At 47.2% G+C, this 23,962-nt stretch overlaps 2 protein-coding genes across 4 annotated transcripts; one reads left to right on the forward strand and one right to left on the reverse strand.

The window, feature by feature from the left end:
* Positions 1–1,297: 1,297 nt before the first annotated feature.
* On the reverse strand, positions 1,298–3,414 carry LOC144100097 (chymotrypsin inhibitor). The gene is made up of 2 exons (XM_077633134.1): positions 3,258–3,414; positions 1,298–1,560 (listed from the first exon to the last, which is right to left on the reverse strand). The coding sequence occupies exons 1-2, from the start codon at positions 3,319–3,321 to the stop codon at positions 1,370–1,372; spliced, it is 255 nt and encodes an 84-aa protein (XP_077489260.1). The 5' UTR covers positions 3,322–3,414; the 3' UTR covers positions 1,298–1,369.
* A 4,321-nt stretch (positions 3,415–7,735) lies between these two features.
* LOC144100990 (uncharacterized) lies at positions 7,736–23,938 on the forward strand. 3 transcript variants are annotated; one of them, XM_077633951.1, is made up of 10 exons: positions 7,736–7,775; positions 10,210–10,301; positions 12,637–12,804; positions 13,975–14,197; positions 15,383–15,536; positions 17,338–17,450; positions 19,620–19,758; positions 20,941–21,117; positions 21,916–22,041; positions 23,701–23,938. In XM_077633951.1, exons 2-10 carry the CDS (start codon positions 10,238–10,240, stop codon positions 23,908–23,910), a joined length of 1,374 nt encoding a protein of 457 aa, XP_077490077.1. In that variant the 5' UTR covers positions 7,736–7,775; positions 10,210–10,237; the 3' UTR covers positions 23,911–23,938. The 3 variants fall into 3 exon arrangements, with proteins under 3 accessions (XP_077490077.1, XP_077490076.1, XP_077490078.1); XM_077633950.1 differs by lacking the exon at positions 7,736–7,775 and having other exon boundaries at positions 10,184–10,301; XM_077633952.1 differs by lacking the exons at positions 7,736–7,775; positions 20,941–21,117 and having other exon boundaries at positions 10,184–10,301.
* The last annotated feature ends 24 nt before the right edge of the window (positions 23,939–23,962 follow it).

Consider the following 23,962-nt stretch of genomic DNA (forward strand, 5'->3'; position numbering starts at 1 on the left):
GCTGAACGAGGCGATTTAAATTTCTCACATAAATGTTTCATATTACGCGCATATGAAAATTGCTGAGCATTTCTAGGAAGTTCGCCTTGACGAAAGTTCCACTGTGCGTCAAGCACCGGCACAATTACTCGGAGATATTGGAGGGCACTGACTCTCCTGGATAGCAGCAAATATTCTTCGCATTCAATGAAGTGACTCAAGCGGAGAAATTGCAGTGATGAAATTGAAAGGCTGATCTTATTTGTACCTATTCGCACGTTAGCCCATTTGCGCATCCTATTCCTAATTGTACATGAACACCGCCACTACCGAATGTGTTACTACGTCAAAATCATTCACTTCACCCCAATAGCACTCGATTATGCCGAACATGAAGTGTCCACTTCGTGGCGTTACTGTGCCCACCAACGTTGGATGAACCACAGCGCCTGTTTTGACTGTAGTGTATTTTAAAACATCATGCGTGTAATGCATAGGATTCCTAAACAGGCATCCATGCGTTCGCGTATTAGGGGCTCACGCATTTCCCCTCCATGCCGGGTTAGCACCTAGTGTCGAAAAAAGGACACTTCACAAAGAGCTTAGACAAAGGAAGGTTCTCATTAAAAACGGACGTGAACAGTGAATAATGTGTCAACTGCGAATGCGCATGTCAGAATACTAAAATGCACAGGGACACCTAATTTTAATATTTGTTGGTGACACGATGGAATTAGAGGTCATTGATGCCTTTAGATCGAGTTTTGTGTAATTAGGTTATACTGGTGTTTCAGGACACCCTTACACGTCTGTATGCACGCAACACGACACCCTTGCGGTCGTCTAGCAAGTGGCTAAATGCTTCCCCGTGGAGTCTCGAGTTGGCGACTGAAATGAATGGTTGTCAATTCTTGTCTGGTCACCTCACTTACCGCCAGTCAATCTGATGATTTTATGCCGTGGCTCAGTAGTTATGACGATCGGCTGCCGACACTGAAGATGCCGGTGCGATCCCAGCCGTGGGGGTCGCATTTCGATGGAGGCGAACTTCTAGAGGCCTGTGTGCTGTGCGATGTCAGTGCACGTTAAAGAACCGCGGGTGGTCTAAATTTCCGGTGCCCTTCACTACGGCGTCTCTCACAGCCTGAGTCGCTTTGGGACGGTAAACGCCCGCAAACCATAAGCCATATTACCAAAGACACATTTTTTCCCCGCTGAGGCTTCTAATGCCATTGCATTAATAATAATAAAGCACATTGATGCAGCTATGTGCGGAGCTCTTCTAACCTCTGCAGCATTAAGAGGCATGAGATGTAGGTTTTAGTTTTCACGTATTTATTCGTGGATTTAATGACTTCGAGAGCCTTATTTGAGCACTTCCACGACGGAGTTACACATTTAGACGGCATTCACTGCGGCGAACGCATGCGTTGTCGGAATCACGCCGGTAGTAACCGCTGGCGCAGAAGCATCCAGTCTGGCAGTCCGCTGTGCAGGGTCTCGGGCCCGGGCGGGAGTCGCAGTTGTCTTCGCCACAACTGCTGCTCTCGCAAACCTTGAACACTTCCCGGGGACCGCATTCTGCGCATAGAATTGAAGCAAATGGATTAACCAGTGGCTGGCCATAACAATAAGTATATTTTTCTTTTTTTTTCGTACACTTAGGTGGTAGATGCGGCTGAAGAATGTGTGCTACAAAATGCATGTAAAAGCTTGCCCCCCCGTTTATCAGTCGCCCGGCGTTGAGCGAAAATCGCAGCAATCACAAAATTGCCTGTAGCTCTCAGTCCCACCTGCTTCCTGCAGACAATTTTATCAAGACATACCCATCATCGTCATCATTGTCAGCCTGACAACGCCCACTGCAGGGCAAAGGCCTCTTCCTTGTCTCTCCAATTAACCCTGTCCTTTGCCAGCTGCGCCCACCGTATGCCCGCAAACTCCTTTATCCCATCCGCCCACCTAACTTCTGCCGCCCGTTGCCACGCTTGCCTTCTCTTGGAATCCAAGCCGTTCGTAAAAATTTTGGGACAGAGGAATGCGGGAAATGTGGCACTTGTGGTGGCACGGTACAGACAAGGCTAGTCAGAAGGATGCAGTCTTTGCGTGGAAACTAGATGCGGCAAAGGTATTGCTATCGCGGGATAATTAAGTCTTATCACGGTCTAAAAATATTATTTGCACATAGCTAAATAAATTTGGAAGACAGTGAGATGCTAGTCCACTTTGCAGCAGAAGGTAGGTTCAGAGGGAGTAAATCACTCTAAAGTTGATTTTAGTTAGTCTTACCCTTTGTTGCTGTGCATTGTCCAATAGTTCAATATAAGTCGAACGCAGCACATAAAACCTGAAGGAAATGTTTTCAATGCAGAGATGTCGATGGTTATCGGGATCAAAATAAATGCAATTCAATAGTAAAAAAGCTGACAAGAGCCATGACAAATTTCGCGAATTCCGAATGAAGCTATGTTGAAACATATCCTGACGCCACCACTTAGGCGGCACATCAAACACATCTAGCCACATACCCATTGGATTTGCGAAGCGCCGTTCTAAACTTTTTTTATTTCCTGCAAAGTTTCAATTATATTTGCTAACACCTTGGCGTAAATGTTTGTACGGGTCATCTATGTCTGAAATTTTTTTCTGGCCTACAGAGCTTTGCCTAGCCACCGCTCCTCTTGTACGGCGTTGAGGTCAACTCAGACTGTTTGAAAACCTTTCACTAATTTTACATGCACAATTTAGACTTCCGTTAGCTCAAACTTACCATACTTATCTTCTAAAATGTCCTGGTCATGCACTCTATCGCAAATATTCGGCCCATGTACACCTGAGCGCCCCAAGGGAGTGTCTGAGTTTAAAGCAAATAATCTGGTTCAATCAGGCGTCATGTAAGCATATTTTGCGTAACTCACATATTTAGAAAACTAAGTCAGAGTTCTGTACGAAGTAAAGCTCTTGTTTTGGTAATGAAAAGGCCTCCTTGTTCTGAATGCGCAACTTTGCTGCATATAACAGAAAGCAACGATTCGTACACTATCGAAGATATCCGGCCCATGCATATCGCAACGCCTGAAGCGAGCGTTTGAATTTTAAGCAATTAATCAGGTTCATGCAGGCGCCATGTAAGCATGTTTTGCGCAACTCACATATTTAGAAAACTAAATAAGAGTTCTGCAAGTGGTAAAGCAGCTTGTTTAGGTAATGTATAAGGCCTTGTCGTTTTGTGTGCGCAACTTCGCTGCGTAATATATATAGAAGGCAACCATACTCACCATCCCGCGCGAACGTGCAGCCCACCAGGACGACGAGAACCACCAGCAACACGAAGCTCCTCATGGCTGTTGCTTTACGCGTCAAACGAATTTGTGCACACGCCGACGAGTCCACTCCTATTTATTCGTTTCCAACGAGTACTGTTAGCAACCGCGAGAACGGGGTTATCCGTTAACGACACAAAAACATGCTTCTAAAGCATCTGCGAGAAGCTAAATGAGGCTATGGTTTTGTGTTTTTGCTAGTCCAATGATAAGTGCACTTTCCCTATCTACCTTTGCGAGTGACAGCAACCATGTCAGGCACTGAACAAAAAGAATGCGATAATCGGCCAGAGGACACATGCCGTTTCTCACATCGCTATGGGGAACCTGCGCTGCCAAGGTGGCACTGCAATTGTTCCATTCGGTGACTCAAAACTCCTTTTGTCAGCAGTTTGGGCCGCTGCAAACGCGAGAACACATTCTGCGCGATTAGATACCCGCGTTTGGCTGACAGCATTCATTGCCTAGCTTCTCTCGGCGTAGCCCAGATAGCTGACGCACGGCACGTGCGCCTTCGACAGAGCGCGGAGGCTCACGCCAATAAGCGCCTGAAGGTGGCGCGGAAAAGTACTAAGAGTACTACCCAAAGCTGCTTGCTCTTCTCGCTAGGCAGTGTGTTATGGCGCTGCAGTCGGCACTGCACCGCGCATGTTCCCCATAGCTAGAGGTTGCTATCGCGCTGATTACAGCCAAGAGTAGGTTGACTTAGGTATCAAGAAAAACAGAGGCTTCATTGACACACAATGACAGTGGATGAAATATGCATCCTAGTCCTTTTAAAAAGTCCGCCGCAGTGGCTTAGTGGTTATGGCGCTCGGCTTCTGACCCGACAGACGCGGTTCGATCCCGGCAGCGGCGGCCGAATTTCGGTGGACGCGAAATTCTAGAGGCCCGTGTAATGTGCGATGTCAGTGCACGTTAAAGAACCGCAGGTGGCCGAAATTTGCAGAGCACTTCACTACGCCGTCCCTCATACCCTAAGTGGCTTTGGGATGTTAAACACCCATAAACCAAAAACCTTCTTTCAAAAAAGTTTACTGCTTGGCTAGTTGGTTGTCAGATATAGACTTTAGCTCCAAAACTACTTTGTCTTCTTTCGAGTGTGTAGTCTTGCCCCTGAAATCATTTTATAATGGAGGTTTTTTTATTCTGCAAATTAATTTGACAAAAAGCACCAGCTCCGGATCTTCAGTTGCTTAACAAAGCACGGTCCTTGAGAAAGGCTTCCACTACCTAATGACTGGGGACGCCACTCTATGAGGGGCTGCTTTTCGTAATATTAACGATATTGTTCGCTGCATTATGTACAACTTACTCATCTCAAGCGACCACGGAAAAACCTCTTATCAGCTGTAGCGGGTAATAACGACACAGACGCCCTGTTTCAATCAGGCTTTCCCCATTTTAGTGCGATGTCAGCGACAATCCAAGTGTTGCTTCTTATCAGCCATAGATACCACAGCAAAGCAGTCAACGCACTGGATGCACATCGCTTCCTCTGTAAGGCTATGAGTCCAATAAGGTTTTGATTTATTAGTGCTAACACTTCTTAGCGCTTTTTTCTACAGACATGCGACTTAATATCACCTCGCTTAATGCGATTTTTAAGCTCCCGCTACATTACTACATACCCTGAAGCAGCATATTGAAAAAGGTGGCATCCCTTGAAGCCAAATAAATAACATTGGTTGCACGAAAAGAATTTAAAGATTGGAATGATAGAGGGATATGCGTGAATGGGATGCTGAAGAAAGTATATTGGCCATTTTCATGCTAACAGGGACGCTATTAACTCGTGACAAAAAAAAAGTGAAATCTTAACCTCAGTGATGTTAATATCGTCAGGCATGCATAACCCTTCCGATTAAACTTATAAAAAACCCAAAATAGCTTCTGAAGCAACACAACCATTCCAACTGATCAGCCGATAGTTATGCCAAAACTATTCAGTCGAAGGTATAACTGTGTTTCTTTTCTACCGAACTTCTCAGCATTCAACAACGTGGCTGCGTTAGCAGTATCCAAACAAGGCACTGTAGGCGTTTCGTAAGTACTGAACATTTATCTGACGATACTGAATGATAAACAAGCATTATTATAAGCAAACTTTCGTATCGTACAATGACATGTCAACAGCAGGCAACTGTACGAGAACACAAACCAGTACCCACACGTATAGAAGATGTGCTACATTCATTGTACTGCCTCGCGTTGCTCTGACATCAGTTTGTGTGAGATTTTGATTTCGAAAAACCATAAGAAGAAGAACATCCTTTCAGATAACGATCAGCTGTGTCCAACCGTATGCCTGTAAAGCGGCGCTCAGAGGGCAATTCAGAGGTGCCTTGGACGCCACCTTACTGATGTCAGAGATCTGTGGCCCAATCAGAACCCTTGCACAATTAGCGTGATTTCTACGTGGTCCCATTTCCTGTGTGTGGTCAAATTATCTGATTACCAGACGGACACTTATCCGGCCAGTGAGCTATTAAAAGAAACGCTGTAAAACTATCATGGGAAGATTTTTTGATCGTTTTGTGAACCATGCACTCAACTTCATTGGTAACCATCATGGTACGCAGTCTCACAACTGTGCGGCGTTCGCAAGAACCTCCAGTCATACATATTGCCCAACTTTTGCTGGCCTCACTGAAAAAAAAAGCTTTGTAGGTTTCATCTTAGAGTATAAATAATATACCTCAGAAAAGCAAAGCGTCAAGTGTCAAAGCTCATATGGACACCAGTCCATCAGTCCGCAGAGAGGAATGAAGGCTAGCAAACCGTAGCCCGAGCACTCCTACCCCGGGCACCCCAACACACGGACGAGCACAAATACCCAAATATTCGGACCAATACAAGCCAACGGTTAAAGAACTAGACAAAGAAGAGGAACTAACCTTGAGAAGAATACAAACAAAAACGTGCTCAAGCCCAAAAACACTTCCCGTAATGTACCGACAAGAATGTGAGCCCCAATGCGCACGCTGTATCGTAGAGGTGGAGGTTTCCCACATGGTATGAGCCTGTCAAGGCAACACAGAAATATACAGGAGACAAGAACCGACAATTGAGCAGTGGGAGCAAATTCTGACCAGCTCAGGCACGACGGTTCATCAGGAGCGGACCGAAACGGTTATAGCGGCTGCAAGACCCAACGGACTCCTGGAATAGGAGGATGAAGGATTAATTTTAGCTCCAATTAAAATGTTTTCGCCCTCATCACCTTCAGTAACTTTCTCGATGAAGAAAAAGAACTGAGACGTGCCGCGAGTCTCGAGGTCCGCGCGCTCTGTGCTTCGGCCCGTAATACGGCATTCAGGAAGCGACGCCATTGTTCGACGCCATTCCTTGACCAGCACCAGTGTGCACCGTCCTTGGCCAGCTCTCCGGGACCTGTTCGCCGAGTCAACAAAGTGAGTGTCTCGCTGTTAGCGTTATCGATGGCTTCGGCTGTTTTTATTACTGCTACTCAGCATGAGGTCGCGCTTCCTGGACAATCGTGGCTAAGGGGTATGATGTGCCGGGAACGCGGTTGCCGGGTCATGAGACACAGCTGCACTGAGGCCTTGACATAGATTCGCCTTAGGTGATATCGCTACAGTCGTGACACTAGCGCATGCCGAAGGTAGCTTTTAAACATTCGGCATAGCAAGGAGAACATAGTCCGAACTTGATGCTGGACACGAGGGAGAACCTTACCCGAAACAACGAGGTGAACTTGTCCAATTTTTCCGAAACTTAACATCGGAATAGCATCCAGAATAAACAAAATGAGCCGGTGACTGCAAAAAGAGGTCAGCTTCGCTGCCCGCTGCCTCAGACCACGCAGAGGTCTCCGCAGCCTGTAGCACCCACGTGTAAACTGATAGCCTAACACGCTGGGCTTTGCCTATTCATCATCTCTTATCCGCTCGTTCTGGGTCACGAATGTTAGCAAAGGAATACCGGAGAAACCAGGCTACTACGTCTCACGTTAATCATTCGGCGAGAGCCGCCATAGATGGCTACTCCGACGCATAGGCGGCTGCTTCTTAGCGCTGACTCAGTGCTGTACGGGCTTTCCTTGCTCTAACGTCATCCCGGATATATGTAATAATTAATTTCTATACTGTTACAAATGTAACCACCTTATATTTGGCGCCTGAAAGCCTTAGTCGCTTATCCGCGATAAACATCGACGCAACAGAACACACAGATTTACCCGCATTGAAATAATCGCGGCACCACCTACGCAGTCCACTTCTGTGCAAAAGACAAGTCCGGCCTTCACAACATCAGCTGAAATTATGCTTACTTTGTTCCGGATTTCCAGACTTGTCAGCAGCATGGCTCAGCCTGTCGTTGTGTCCACTCCCGCTGTTGCCTCACCCCCTTCTGCCGCGGCGTTAAGCTCCGGCCATACGGGGCGCACGCAGGCTCCTCCCATGGCTCTCACGGCGACCACCACGGACGGTATGAGTTCACCACACACAGGTACGCAATGGCAGCCCCTGCTTGCATGGCTTGGAGTGGTTAGCACTGACGGGCACAATTATCTTGTCCTGCACAGATTCCTATACCAGAACCCTTATTGTTGCAGAGTGAAACAGAAACGTAGGCACTGTAGATAGAAGAGAAACAGGACGCCCTAAGTCGCAGCTAGATTGGCTTTTCATTACCATCATCACCACATATTGACTGCATGAAAGAGCACTTTCCCAGTGACCTCCAGCTATCCCTCTCATACGCCAATGCGGACACCTTATCCCCGGCAATTTCCTGATCTATCCCGCCCACCAGACATTCTGCCGTACCCTGCTTCCCTTTCCTTCTCGCGGAGTCCATTCCGTCTCCCTTTATCTCCTCATTACATGCCCTGCCGCGACTATTTCTTCTTTGTTTCAGCTGAATATCGCTCACTCATCCGGCATAAAATATACAGACAAGGAAAAATGAATAAATTAAGACGAATATCACAACACGGAAAATATTGCGACTTTCTTTTTGTTGTGCTTTAACGCTATAGCGTTAACGGCCCAGTTACCCAAAAACACGGCGTTGGCGTAGTGAGAAAAAAATCTGAAGCATGACTCTGGCAGGTTGTGCCCAGAGATCAAACTGGGAGGCAGGTAGGCCGCCTAGGTCGCGCGACCTTGCGCCCCCCTCCCAACCTTTGTATGTGCGCAGTACCCTTTGTTGAAATGTCTGACTGACTCGCCTAACAACGCTCTCTCTTGCCCACCGGATAGTGAGCAAACTGCCAGCGGTAGCAGGTGGCAATTAAATGAATGATTGGTGGATCGGGAAGAGCTACCTGAGCCGCAAAAGGCCTAACGCGGGGAGCAGGGCAGTGGCGCAGTGGCTGGCGCATCGCTTAACCGCTGCACCACTGCGCCAGGAGGGGTATGAGAACTCCCAGGCATCTATGAATGCAAAGAGTGACGTTCTGTATATATGGAAATCAAACCATTAGGCTATCGCGTCATACTGTTAACGGGAGCTTAATTGTCCCCTCGATATTTTTTTTTTCGGATGTGCTTTTGCTGCATTGCCACTCGCTGCGTATTTATACCGCGCTAGAGTAAAATTTCGCTGTAGGTGCGAGCCAGCATGCGTCATGTGGGACTTCTTTTCCGTGGGCCTATGTTTTTGTTGCTGTGTGAAATGTGGAACTGGTACCAGCTCTCCCAGCTATCCACGTCACAGTAAAGCCGAGCATAAAACTGCTATTAAACATAATGTAGACAGCAACAACCGACACAGAAGAGAAGGAAAGACCAGCCCTGATCTGTCTTCGTTTATTGCGTCCTCCGTTTTTGTTGGTTCTGACGTGTTTTGTACCAATCCTGGTGAGCTTGCCTGACAAGCGACTTAAACCATGCTTTAGGCTTTAGCACCGACATTTGTTAACATTCGTCCAACGACCAAGTGCTATCCATTTAATGCCACTGCTAGGGAGGGAAATAAAGGGAAAATGTGATCAATGACGGCGGTCGGTGCGATGCTATGTCGGAAAGGTTCTTCAAGAACACAGGTACACAGTGGACCCAGCACATTCTTTCACTTAGAACTCTGCTGTGTTGATGTCTTGTCCCGCGTCTCAGCCCCGAAGCACCTTTTCAGAACAGGTCACCAACTTGTTCACAACGCAATCCTTTTAAGCAGTGACAAAGTCCAGATTGTTGCTGGGACAAGAGGGCCGTGGCTTGGACATGCAAAGGCATTGTTTTTGCGGACGACTTAATTCGATCGGTTGATTTTTGTGGAAATGTGGAGACGATTAGTGCCCACGCCTTCTGTCTATAGTCAAATGAACTATTCCTGCTTGCGCTAAAGCTCAGGCACATTGTAGTGAGTCCACACCATGTGTTTGGTGTGAAAGAGCCCTTCCTAGTCGGTGCACTAAATAATGAGGTTCACAATTTTTTTTTTGAAATGAGTACGACTTAAGCTCTGCAGTGGTTCTGTATCTCTGTCACGAACAGGACTGAAGATCTCTGCTTAAGCTTTCTACCTTCCGCCTTAACGTAATTTTCGATATGACGCTTACCGATCACATATGATACAAAATATGCTTTCTAATTCCACCATCGCGCATCAAACAACGCACGCTCAGAGAAGTGGTGCATTTGGTTGATGTGCTCCCATAACGTGTCGGACTTGTTTTCTTTTCTTCCAGAATCCAAGTCTACTGTGTAAGTACAGCCTCGCAACCCAATGCCTGACATGCATGTGCGGCAGGCACTAATTTTACTGCCACGTCTCTATGCACATATCCTCCTACGCAACGACATTTAGTTTACATCGCCTTGGATCCATTAAGTACGGCCTTCTACCGGCATTTGGTGCACTGGCTATCATTTGTTCACTTGAAACACCTAACATGCTCCCAAAGGTCCGACATGTCTAATTATTTTTTCTTGCTCAGGGATAGCCGCGTGACGTCAGTGACGATCATGTGCACCATGGTCTTCGTCGTCGCCGTTGGTGCCATCCTCGTGGCGCTGATACTGGCAGGAGGTGAGCATGTTCCATTCGTGGCTAAAGTACTTTTTCTGTACCCTACTAGAAAAAGCCAACAATTAACGGTCGCCAAGGTGCGTGAATACCATAGTCCCCCAAATACAAGCCGCGAGTTCCAGAGAGAGAAATTAGTCGTGCTGCAGACATCGAGACTACGGCCTTTTACGAAGGAACTGGGCTGAGTGTCATGCACTGAGTTAACGCCAGAGCTCCCAATTATCCTTTTCGGGAAGATTTCCTCATAATCATCACCAGGTATAAAGTTCACTGATCGGGGGTGGCCTCTTCCAGCATCCTTCGGTTACCCTAACGCTGCATGCCTCGGCCACCAAATACTGGAGTATTTGTTCACCTTGTCGCACCCTCTCCCTTTCTTCGTTATGTTTGTACAATGCGTAGTACAAATGAGCGGCTACTAGGGCTTGCAGCAGTACTTCATCTATGCAAATAGGCAGTCGTTTGCTTCACAGTAGCACTTTTTGTAATGCATTTATTAGCAGAGTAACTCTGCGGGATACATCAATTATATGCCGATGCTTGTTGCAAGGCAGGGACAGCTGTAAATAATTCAACAGCCTGGGGTTCACCAAACGATGGCTCTGTATTGAACTAGCTGTGGGTAATAAACATAACGCTCGTGAAGATAATCTTGATGATGGTGATGATGGTAGTGGTGGGGGTGAGTCTGAGACCAAAAGTTTTCCCTTCATGGAATTTCCCACAGCGCGAAATTTTCGAACGTATCACGTCATATTTTTGAAATGAGAACACATTCGGCTCATTTTTATTCCCGCCGAAAGTGGTCACCCAGTTCAGAGATGGCACTGTCTTCGCTGCGTTAGCCACCATGTTACGAGTGTCTGTTCTCTATTCAAGCTACACGATCACTGCGCATCTATTGTGTACAAACCGCAAAATCCTGCGCAAACGCCTCTTATCAAAGTTGCTCAGCGCTGTGGACGCTAAAACCGACGTCACCCTTTCCAGGCTCACAACGCTGCTCCCTGCTCGATTACTTGATCACATAGCGCACTCACGCCGGCATATCGAAAAATCGTTCCTTAAAACCAACAGCCACTCCTGTGAACCCTGCTCATAAACAATGTCACCTCTATTCTCTGCACGAGAGCGGTTGGCAGAAGGGCACCTGTTTTCGCGGAACTTAGCGCAGCTAGCGAGTTCAGAATGCAAGCGACTCCAGCAGTGTAGAGGACAGAAATGTATATACCTGCGCTGTACGCCGCACATTGTCGAATGCAGTATTCTTCAGACTGTGTATCAATGCCGAATGGATGTATTAGAGTGATTCTTGGTTGGCGACACTAGTCACCACTCATAAAGAGGTTTTCGCGACTCGTAAATATAACAGTTTTAGGTGCAAAAATATTAAATTGTAATCTGCTTGAAATTAAGATTTCCATACCCAACAATCGTGAACAAAAGCATTTTTGAGACTAAAATCGTTTATGAACTAATTTTTGTTCATTTAGCGTAAGATTACACTATAACAATCAATATCACCGCAGATCGCCCCACGGAAGACTAGTTTCTTTTCTATTAATAGTTTTGGCTATTGTCAAAAGCCTTCCCCATAAGCTTTATGTGGTAGTCTTACTGATCGATACGGTCGGTGGAAACACATTAAAAAAGATTTTGCTAGGTATCAGAAGCATCGACCATTACCTGCAATATTTTCATAACAGTGCCTAACCATTTCTCAAATTTCAAAAATTTTGTCCCAAAATGTTGAACATATGAAGCTTTGACTATTCTATGGAGACATTTTCCTTGATAACGTAAGGTTACATGCGTTGCCTCTAATATTTCTTTTTTTGTTTTACTATATTATAATTTCATTAGACTACTTTTTCTTAATATACTGTATGCTGCCGGTTGGGTATGACTTTTAATGTCAATATAGCATGTCATATTGGCCCCGCAGCTATTTGACGCACTGAGCATTTTGTAACTATAATTCTGCAGTTATAAAAAACAATCTAATCTCTTAACCAATAGCACCCCGCCATATTGGCTCAGTGGTTATGGCGCTGGGCTGCTGACCTGAAAGATGCGGGTTCGATCCCGGCAGCGCCGGTCGAATTTCGATGGAGGCGAAACTCTAGATGCCGTGTATAGACGGTGCGATGTCAGTGCAGGTTAAAGAACCCCAGGTGGTCGAAATTGCCGAAGCCCCCCACTACGGAGTCCCTCATAGCCTGAGTCGGTTTGAGAAGTTGAACCCCCAGAAACCAGAAACCAATCTTAAAACCAATAGCAACCGGAGTCTGCTAGGGTGAGAGGCAGATGGGTAAGAGACGCCTACAACTCTCAGGGCCCGGCACCGAGACGACCGAGCAGACAGACCTGGACAGCAATCCGCCAGGTGGCGTGCATGTGCCGGGAAGCCATGACAACCACCGGACGACGAGCACCACGGGGCAGACGTCGCCAGTGGCCACCGCCGCCACGCCGACCAGGGCGACCGCGCCTCCGCGGTATTGTAAGTTATGTCACGAGTGACCGCGCAGTGCAGTCGCTAGTGAGTTCAGCGCGTCGCGCCTTGGACAAGAGCAGCGTCTGTAGGCGATGCTCCTCAACAATCTTTTAACAAAATTTTGCTCGTCAAGGAAGAAAATTTTGTTGGGAACACTGGTGTGCAGAGAGACTTGAAAACTCTGCGCAACTCTCCTCACTCTTTTTCGTGCACCTGAGTCGAAGTCAACGAAAATTACTCCAGGCCTGGACCTCTGCGGTGTTCTTGAGACCGAAACTCCCATTTCCACAGTTAGCGAAGGACAGGAAAGAAACTGCGTTCCCGCTTGCCCTCAGATCTTGTGTGAAGTCGGATTGTAAAAATTATCTCCTAAAGGCGGAACCGCATGGCGCGATTTCAGGCGCGATTGACGCGCGGATGGTGGGACGCGCGCGTCATTTTGACACGTGCCCAGTGTGATCCGTCACGAAATCGCGCCGCCGCGTGCTCCTACTCGGAGTAGAAAAAAAACGCCTCACGCGGCGCGTCCGCCAATCAGAGTTCAGGTAAGTCACGTGGCATTTGGTCCCGTGGCATTTTGGGTTTGTGGTTTTGCCACCAGATGGCCTTGCTCTCTGCGCATCTCGACGGAACCTCTTTGGTGCAATTTTTTTTCTCGGCTGAACTTGCGCGTGCGTCAAAGAAAACACGTGCTACCGTGATTTCGTTCGCGAATCGTGTTCACCTGAAATGGACAAAGCAACCTTCAACTAGGCCCTAATAACTTAAGTGGAGAAGCGTCGCGTCCTGTGGGACGTACGCGACCGCAACTACAAAAACAACATGAAACGTGGCCAGGCTTGGAGAGCTATATAGCAGATGCCCTCAGCGTAGACGGTATGCACCAAATCTGAATCTATGCACACGTGATGTGGCTGCCCTGCTTGTTCTATGTACATTCGCCTCGACAAGCATGTGAACTTGGCATGTTTACCCGCCGTTTTCGTATTTATCTCGCTGGCAGAGAGCATGCCGCCGCGACGCGAAAGCGCCCTCCCTTTTTTTCGTGCGGGTGCTCGCGCGTCGGCGGCAACGCGGACGTTCGCCGCGCGTCGCGTTTTTCGCTCGCGGAAAACGCGCCATGCGGTTCCAGCTTAAGAAACATGAGGGCTTAGTGACCACATCGCTTCCGTGCAGCAATGGACATCGAGCCCCTGGTTTGCACAATGGGCTCAAGGACCAACTCGAAGACCATGTTTCCCGAAGACGGTCTGTGCGAGTACATCTTCTTCGACTCTGTGTACAAGGACAGGCGCAACCTGATGAGCGACAGCACTGGTTGGGCTCCCGACTTGAGCACTTTCGTCGAGGTCAATCGCCAGTACAGTACGACTGCCTTCGGAGTCGGCTTCGCCTTTGAGTAAGTTTCCTTCAGTAGAAACAATAAAGCTCACAGAGTAAACTTAACGTATGACCATTTCACTGGAAATAATGGGAGCTATTCTGAGCTTTTTCATGAGTTTTGGTATGGTATGCGGTATGTGACGTTTCATGGCCAAAACCAATGGGTGACGCCGCCTTGGAGGGCTCAGAATTAATTTGCGGTCACCCATGAATATTAAAGGTGGGCTGATATCGTACAGCGCAAGGGCGTCTTCTACGTTTCTTTATTTTCATCAGCCTACATGCATAACAAAGGTACCTTTCATATCAATCCAATTAACCATGTTCTGTGTCATTTGCGGACACCTTATCCCGGAAGACTTCCTAATCTCATTCACCAACCAAACTCTGCCGCCTCCTGCTCTGCTTGCCATTTTTTAACATACTTTTCTTGGGTTTTTTTTCGTGTGTATTTTCTACAGTGTCTTCGAAATCAATGAATTTTCTCACGTATCTTCGGTAAGGAAGCAGCTTTAAAGGTCACCATGGTATCATGCCACTCCGCTTTGGAGTGGCTCTTAGATTTCCATATTGTTAATCAGAACAACCTTGGAGTACTTCAAATTGTCCTTCAGACCGCAGCGGTAGTCTAGTGGTGGAGCATCCGCCTCGCACGCGGGAGGTGCGGGGTTTGATTTCCACTGCCGCAGGGTACCCACCGGCGATACAATGGGTACAAGCTTTCCCTGGCCTGGTGCTCGGCTTAATCAAGATCAAATGCTTAGGAAATGGGTCTTTGACCCCACCTTGAGCAAACGAAAATACCTAATGCCAAGGCGCTCTTTGGCTACAGAAGACCTTGCGCCATAAAAATTTTCTATCATCATCAAATTGTCCTTGTCTGTGTAGTTCTGCCGTGTAGTTCTGCCGTGTTCTCTTTCACCTTTTCATCTCTCCTGGCGTATTTTTCATGTTTTCTCCTTTCTTTTTTGCGATCCTCTCTTAGTGTACCGCAGGTGAGTGGAACGATATTCTAAAATCACTGAACTAATCACAATGACTCACTGAATACCAGGTGTATGAAAGCTGCGCGCGAGCAACACCATATAGTTCCTGGACCAGGAAAAATTATGCCTGCATCGCTCCAAAAGCAGCGCAGTACAATCTGACGACAAGTGCTAGCCAAAGCGATTACTGCACAAACTGCGGCTCTATCACGCAGGAAGGCTGAACACGTTGTTCTCAACCTGAAGGCCACGAATCCACCCCCGTTGAAGGTCTTCTGGGACAAGGAGATCTACCACTTCGGCATTGTAGACACGCCCGCAGTGGGGCTGTACCAAGAAAACATGAATAAAGCCTTCGAGTGCCTCAAGGTATATATCCACGTGCGATGAGTCTGGACTCGGCATTATAGTACCGGCTTCCTCCATCGCGTGGCTGTCATTACCTCTGCTCGTAAATTCAAAGAACTTTACGCAGCAACATAAGTCCAGATGTCCGTGCTGACGCAATCAGTCCCCCCTGGGACCTTAGGGTTTCATGGAATACGAAGGTAATCTGAATGCATCCGCTGTGGATATCAGTAAAAAGTTTGAAGGCGTGGTGCTTGAAATACTGGTGGAGACCTAGATTTCGAAAGCCAGCATTCAAAGTCGGAATAGTCGAATATTCACTGGAATCTATATTCAAAAGCACATGTTTCATGGCGGTACTTTTGCAGATTAAAGATAATGGTAAATAATAGGAAAACGTATGCTGATCATGGTTGTATCAGCTTTCCTCCTCGATTAAAATGCGGAAATTAAACTATAAGCATCTATTCGCTGCTAGAATATCCTGTAAATTCAACCGAATTCGTTTGCCTATTCCATTCAGTGACGTTCCACATTGGTTTGGTTTGGTTTGCTTTATGGGAGTTCAACGTCCCAAAGCGACTCAGGCTGTGAGAGACGCCGTAGTGAAGGGCTCCGGAGATTTCGACCACTCGGGGTTCTTTAACGTGCACTGACATCGCACAGTACACGTCCTCTAGAATTTCGACTCCATCGAAATTTGACCGCCGCGGCCAGGATCGAACCCGCGTCTTTCGGGCCAGCAGCCGAGCGCCATAACCAGTTACTCAGCCACGGCGGCGGCTCGTTCCACATTGAGTGGCACTGTCACACTGTTCAGGAATAAATAACAGTTATAAGGAGTGCACAGCAAGGTAAACGTTAGACACAAGCACAGGATCATGGGTCCTGCTCATCTTGCTCTTTACACACTAAGTAGACCAAACTACTGCTTCAGAAAACAAGTGGCAAGACAATGAGCAGAGAAACTCCACTTCAAAATAAGAAGGGCTAAGCTCTCCAGATATCCGTCTTTGGTACTTCATGATACATTATTCTCTCTCACTGATTCTGTTTTATTAGTGTCACCACGAGCCTGCTCCTACTTAGCAGGTGGTACATTGTGAAAATTTATAGGACGTTATACACGCTCCCGAATGCAATGCCTAAGCAGTAAGAACTTCTTGACCAAGCGAGCGCCGAGCGACAGAGTAAATGCAACACTCTGAGTGCTACAGCATTATACTCCACATAATGTGATTTCGCGTCCTGCGTCGTTCACAAAAGTCACTGATTGGTCGAGAGAGGCCACATGTCCTCGTAACATCATCGCAACCTGTTCACCGTGGGCAGTTATCCCGCTGCCGCCTGTTATTCTATTCCATTATGTAACCACCTCGGTTACCACGGCAGCCACTGGGATGCAATGTCGTTCCTATGGGGTCCGCCATCTTTGTTTCTATCCCTGGAATCAGCATAACTCGGAGGCCCGAAACGCGACCAGTACAGCTAACGCTCTAAATCTAGTTCTGGTCCGGGGTTCGAACCCGCGACCATCGCCTGAATGAAACAGTCGCTCTACCTAACCAGCTAATCAGTAAAACAGTAACCAGCTAACCAGTAACGCAAGCATATCGTAGGGCGAGAGCGAATAGATCAACTGTTTGATCCATTGCTCTCGCCCTAGTATATGCTAGCTTTCCTGGTTCTTTCTTTCTCTCTTTCTCTCTTTCTCTCTTTTTCTCTCTTTCTCTTCCTCTCTCTCTCTTTCTTCCTTTCTTTTTATGCAATAGTCTCTAAACTCTTGTCCAGTGCAGTTCTGCCATAATCACTTGTTTTACAGCACCTCCGACAACATGCCAGTCAGAAGAACCAAGAGGGCCACATGTCCTACATAGTATTCGCAGCGTCTTTTCCGGACGACACTTGGGCTGCCTACTACGCCGACCAATTCAAGTGAGTGCATACACTCTGGACTGCTTTGGGTTGCCGGCATGTAGAATAAGTCATGTAGAATGTCTGTAGAATATGCCGGAACGTAGAATAAGTCTTAGCGCAATTTTTTGATCACGTGAGTCCCTCAAACGCGGCATTCGTTTACGTGTTTGGCAGGCCTTGCGATTTTCGCGGACCCTGTTAACACCACACCATTTATTCGCGAATATGAATGGTCGAACGACTCGAACTATTCATTTTGTGAACATACCATTCAGACAACTCCGAACATTTATTACACCACCATGCATCGTTGAACTGCTCAAACTGTTCATTCGGCGAGCTCGGAACGATTCATTGTTCAGTCATGTGCCTCCGAACCTTTTCAGCTATTCATTATTCTAACACGAATTGTCGAGCCACTAAAGCCATTCATTATAGTTATATATTTCGCTCAACCACTTGAACATTGGAAGAATTCATTTCAGCAACATATAATGCGTGCGACTCGAACCGCCCATTATGGAAATATGCATACTCGAACCTCATGAGCCATTGGAGCCATTTATTATTTGTGAGAGGCAGTCCACTTATGAGGACGGTGTGCAGAACTGCTATAGCAATCGGTCGGGACAGCTATTTGTGGTCCCTGCAAATACCACAGCGTAAGACGACATGCAAATTAAAAATCTTCGGCTGAAACAAGGTAAGGTTAAAATTGTGCTAGCTATTCTCTTCTTTAATCTTGCACTGTTGGCAGATTTCAATGTTCTTTATATTATGAATATAGCATTTGTAGATAATAGATTTTAGAGGTTCGAAGACTGGTGATATGTGGTATCAGCTAAAAGATAGGACTATAAAATACGGGGAAAAGGGATGTTTAGGAGTTATAAAACCAACTTAAGGGGTACTGACGAATAATAGAAGTCGCAGTGTATTGATAGAATTCAGCACTAAAATGACACACAGGCAATTTTCATTTCTAGCGGATGTTATTTGTAAGCTAGGAAAGGACAACAAAAAAATATAGCCACCGGAAGCACCAAGCGCCTTCTCGAGCCACCTGCATGATGTCAAGACAGTTTCTAGGGCGCCAATCTCAGAGCCTGGGCTACACTGCTCCTCACTTCCAAATGGCAATCACGGATCCCTTTTTCAGAGTCGTTGCGTCACAAGTTTTGAATGCCTGGCAAGAAAAATGGCGGTGGTTTAGCTCTGGTTAAAGCTGGAGTGACGCGATAGCTACAGCTGGCCGAGTGGAACTCGCGCAGTCGAATTGCAAAGTCAGTCTTTGGCCGCTCCGTTTCGCTGGGTGTTCCTCCTTCATCTTCGTCCCACTTGACACGGCGCATGCGCACAGCTGTTGCGCACCGCGCCGCCGGCAGCAGCAGCTGCTCCGCACCACGTGATCAACCCCCGTGACCAACCACATGACGAACGGCGCAGCCACGGAGCTCAAGTGGTGCCACGCTGAAGGGTCGAAGAGGTGGCGTAGCGTAGCTACCGCTACAAAAAAAGCTCCAGTAGAAAATGCAATCTTCTCAGCTACAAATACAGGTTTTCCTTGCCAGAATAAGCACGGAAATAGGCTGTAGCAGTATCTACATGTCACTTTAAGAGAAGTCGAAATTGCCGATGAGGTCATGCTGGCGCTTAGTACAGCACGTGCTAAGCTTGCACGCGGGCTGCTCGTAGAAGTGCAGTGCAGGGTCCTAAATGTTGCACGTGGATGAGGGTAAATGAGGGAGTGAAAGAAGAAAGGAAGAGAGAGGTGCCGTAGTGGAGGGCTCCGGAATAATTTCGACCACCTGGGGATCTTTAACGTGCACTGACATCGCATAGCACATGGGCGCCTTAGCGTTTTTTTTTATGGAGGAAAAACGCTAAGGCGCCCCTGTGCTGTGCGATGTCAGTGCACGTTAAAGATCCCCAGGTGGTCGAAATTATTCCGGAGCCCTCCACTACGGACCTATTTGTTCCTCTCTTCTTTCACTCCCTCCTTTATCCCTTCCCTTACGGCGCGGTTCAGGTGTCCAACGATATATGAGACAGATACTGCGCCATTTCCTTTCCCCCAAAACCAATTATTATTATTATTATTATTATTATTATTATTATTATTATTATTATTATTATTATTATTATTATTATTATTATTATTATTATTATTATTATTATTATGCGCAGGAACGTCTTCCAGCCGGACCTCTTCATCGCCCACGGCCACTACCTCGAGGGCGACAACAGCCGCGCCGACTGCCGCGTGATGCCGCCCACGGCCCTGACCGCGCCGCAGGGGGGTGGTAGCAGTTACGAGCATGACATGGTGCGCATTGCACGTCTAACCCCGCTAAGTTATTGTTATCTGTGCTGTAATTACTAGGGACTGCAGGAAGTGCGATAGTGATGATTAATGTGAATTTTATGGCTCAAGGCTCCCTGTGACCAATGACCAATCATGGCGCAAGGTGTTCCCGTCTACTCAGTGTGAGGTCACACACCCATTCCCCAAGCATTCCCCGCTAAAGAAGTCGAGCCTCAGAACAATAACAAAAAAAAACAGTTGTAACAGTTAAATCTTCTACCCTGTGTATCACTGGTAAGTACCCGCCGAGAGAGTGCGATGGACAGAGATGAGATTTGAAAGTTAGGAACGCCACATATCGGGTTCCGAGATGACGTAACTGTTTGGATATCAATGGAGGAGGCATTGGATTTGCAGTGGACACAGTTCAATTGATAGCGATTATGGTCATACTTGTCGTGATGGAGATCGCTTCAACACTGCGGTGCATTGCTTTTTTCCGTTGTCCTCTTTCAGCGTCAGTGTGAGAACAAAATAGGTCACATATGACCCACAAAAGTGTCATGTGGAGCATATGCCCCTGCATCCAGGTGGCGCTGAAACTTGTGTCACATTACATGAACGCCTATACAGCGTATCTTAAAGTGGGTATGAAGTATATGTCTCCGCACCGGCTTTTCGCATTCGTGTGTCTAGATCTCCAAATTTAATACGGAGTTTAACTTTTACTTCAGGAGGATTTCGGCGATTTCGTTTCAGCATTTCTCGATCCAATAGTGCAGCATTCCTACGGTGACAAATACACATCATGAAAAAGAGCAGAACTCGAAACCAATGCAGGTTTGAATCGTACGGCGTTATTGTGTGCATGTGTCGAAGTTCAGGAACAAGGTTCCTCTGTGAGGTGACTTTGTGAGGAGATGCAGAGCGGCCTTTGTGCGAATGCTGATTCCGTTCTGAATTTTCGTGCCCGTCTGTGCGTGTGTTCGGGCGAAAAAAGAGATGTATAACTCGCAGCGTTGTCGGATTGTCTCTGATGTGCCCTGCGAACTATTTCGACTGTAGCGAAGTGGCTAGAAGTGATTCTGCGGGGAGCGCCATAAAGATCACAGTGCGCGAAGCAGAGGACAATTCCATAAACTGGAGGGTGTGGCAGCACTGGCTTTGCGTCTGCCCTTGACCGACCTGCGGCCTATTTTACAGACCACGGCAGTGGACAGCCTTCCTGAGCTTGATGTACCGGGAATAGTGCGCACGGTGTTTGCCATTTCGGTCACTATGAAGGGCCGGTGGTCAACGCCCCTTCCTGGACAACCGACGGACTTCCTTTCCCGGTGCTCCCAGAACCTGAGCGCCGCCCCGTTCGGTAGCTTGGAAGAGGTAAATGGGAGGGCGATACCATTATTAAAGCGAGAGCTGTACTAGGCTACGTCGACAAGGTCGTGTCCGCAAAACGTGTTCGCAGCAGTTGTGAGGAACTTGGAAGAAGTAGCGCCAAACGAATGGTTGTAATCGAAAGAGGCTGATGTGAGGATGCTGCGCAAACAAGAATTATGTCGATAGAGTTATTAGTTAATTTTTTAGAGCCATAAATTTCCAAAAATTGGGCGGAGCCAGAGCAACGTGTGGCGCCAAATTTGAAAACCGGAAGTGTGGGCGGAGGCAACGCGTGGCGCCAAATTTGAAAACGGAGCGTGGCACCATGTTTGAAAACTCAAAATGGGCAACTGATGGAACTCGATTAAGTAAGACAATTAATTGTGGTAATTGGGAAATTGGTTAAATTTACATCAGTGCTTAGCCGATTACATGTGCGAAGAAGGGACAAGTGAAGCAAACAGAGGCAAAGAGGAACGAGGAGGCGTCAATGCTTTCGCATACTTCCAATGCGGGTTACCGCAGTGACCTCAAACGTTTCTTTTCTTTTTTACAGCAAATGCTTCACAGACGTTGTTCTTATGCGATAGTATAGGAGGCTCGTTGGAGAATAAACTCTCAGTCCGCCATCTTCAAACATTATCGTATTTCCAAGGCTACGCGTCTCGCGGGGTGAAATAAAGAATGGAATTTGAACATAGCTGGATTTGGAGTAAATTTGCTGCGTTCAATATGGTATTTTTATGTTCGCCTGCATCTGTGTATTCGCGTCGTATGACATACTGTCCTCGCACCCTCCAGGTTTGCAACGACCCAAACTTCGCGGGGCGCTTCGCCTACAGCCAGCAGGAAGCTTCCATGCAGGCTTTACATTCCAGGGAGCGGCTAATCCTGTCTTACGACAACGAAGTAGGCCTGTGTAAAAAGGTGAGGGTTCCTTAGGTTCCGCCTCACACTTTTTACAGCGTTAGCAATCGAGAGCTCTTCTTCTACCTTTACCGCGTGGAGGCGGTGTAGTCCGCAGATAAGCGCACCCTGTGGTGTTATTTAGAAAGATTAACAGTGCGTCCTTGTCTAAACGAGGCGCCGTCCCTTGCTTTCAGTTTTGATCCATAAAAACTGCAGAGGACACTTAAGCTCTGCCTGAAGGGTATGACGCAATAGCGTAGTGGGTTGGGCTTTCCATTCTGAGAATACTAACACCTTTCAATGCATTTTTCATTTTTTTTCAGTTGTTTCAATTAATTGACCGATTACACGTTCTACATTTTCTTAATTAGCATATTAAACCATTGGCTTTTCATTCTGAGCATTTTTATACCTTTGAACCGAATTTTCCAAGTTTTTATTTCTTTTATTAATCACTTACAATGATTTTATTTACTCGTCATCGCCTATCACACACCAATCAATAATCAATCGCTAGGACGGCAAATTATCATGGTACGATTTTTTTACGCAGCTCTCGATTATTTCCGACACGCGGTGCCGAATACAATTACGCTGACGGCTTTTCGACGGAACGAGCTCTATACGCTATCGCGTAAAAAAACATTAGGCGGCTTTTTATACCTTCTTTCACTAAGGAGTTAAATTACACTCGGATGACTGACAAGCTTATCAAAGGGTGTTCATAGTCACTAAAATGTGTGTTTGATGCCCATTAGACGAAAACTGATCTAGCATGTCTGGTTACTGGCGATCGTTTAAAACAACGAAAGGTCGGGCAGCCCGCAAGCTCATTCAGCAACAAACAATAAAAACTGGATTTGAAAGCAGCAGCTATTCAGTCCACGTTTCGTGTTCCCGTGGCGTCGCCAGCTTAACACCACAAGCGCTGCACGCCACATTTATTGACAATACAGTGACATCATAAACGATTTTACGGCAGTGTGTCCCGGTTAGGTTCGAAATAAATGACGTCACTCGTGACGCCATTAGCTCACCTTATCCCTCTTCCCAACCATCTCCATCTCTATGCCTGTCAAGCTAAACACAAGCCTTGTACAAATTAATAAGCGATTCACGCCTGACTCACTCCCAACCTCTACCCCCACACCGCACACCCAGTCCCCGCACACCCCACCCAATCCCCATGACTGGTTAGTGCGCGCGGCTACTCACGAACTCTAAGCGAAAGGCATTCACTATAGCTTATAGAAGCTAGTGCAGGGGCGTAAATGCAACAGGCACCGTACACCCTGACGGGATATGCTACACACTTCGACAGGCATAAGCTTTTAGCCTGACTTTATGTGCCGCTGATATTGGCATTATAGCAAGGAGAGAAACTGGGTTGGGCAGTGCATGTAATGGGAAGGCAAGATAACCGGTGGTCCTTAAGGGTGACGGAGTGGATTCTAAGGGTACGGAAGCGTACCAGAGGGTGGCAGAAATTTAGGTGGGCGGATGAGATAAAGAAGTTTGCGGGAATACGGTGGCCACAGCTGGGACAGGACAGGGTTAACCGGAGGGATATGGGAGAGGCCTTTGCCCTGCATTGCGTGTAGTCCGGCTGATGATGATGATTATTATGGTGAGGGCAACTAAACGCCCCGTCAATTTTTCTTCGTCTTTCGCCTGCAGCTTTGCACCGTGAAGGCGCGGCAGCCCTCCCGGTACTTCGGCGTCGCAGTGTTCGACCTCGACTACGAGGACTTCTCCAACGCGTGCGCCTCGATGAACAGGGAGGGGGCCTTTTCGAGGCTCCACGCGGTACGCGGCGTCCTGAACTACTTCAGGACGGCCTACAAAACAGCCGCCGACGAGGCCGGCTGCCTGCGGCTCATCACGTAGCGTGACGTCATCGACACAATGTGGTGCTTGGGGGGGGGGGGGGACCCGGTTA

Source organism: Amblyomma americanum, chromosome 8 (genome assembly GCF_052857255.1).
Source record: "Amblyomma americanum isolate KBUSLIRL-KWMA chromosome 8, ASM5285725v1, whole genome shotgun sequence".
Taxonomy (NCBI): domain Eukaryota; kingdom Metazoa; phylum Arthropoda; class Arachnida; order Ixodida; family Ixodidae; genus Amblyomma; species Amblyomma americanum.

Coding starts and splice junctions, on each gene's coding strand:
- LOC144100990 (XM_077633950.1), top strand. CDS start 10,184: ATGTCTAATTATTTTTTCTTGCTCAGGGATAGCCGCGTGACGTCAGTG. Junction 21,118..21,915: donor CGTTCGGTAGCTTGGAAGAG/GTAAATGGGAGG, acceptor CGCACCCTCCAG/GTTTGCAACGACCCAAACTT. Junction 22,042..23,700: donor AAGTAGGCCTGTGTAAAAAG/GTGAGGGTTCCT, acceptor TTTCGCCTGCAG/CTTTGCACCGTGAAGGCGCG.
- LOC144100097 (XM_077633134.1), bottom strand. CDS start 3,321: ATGAGGAGCTTCGTGTTGCTGGTGGTTCTCGTCGTCCTGGTGGGCTGC. Junction 1,561..3,257: donor CTGCACGTTCGCGCGGGATG/GTGAGTATGGTT, acceptor TTCTATGCGCAG/AATGCGGTCCCCGGGAAGTG.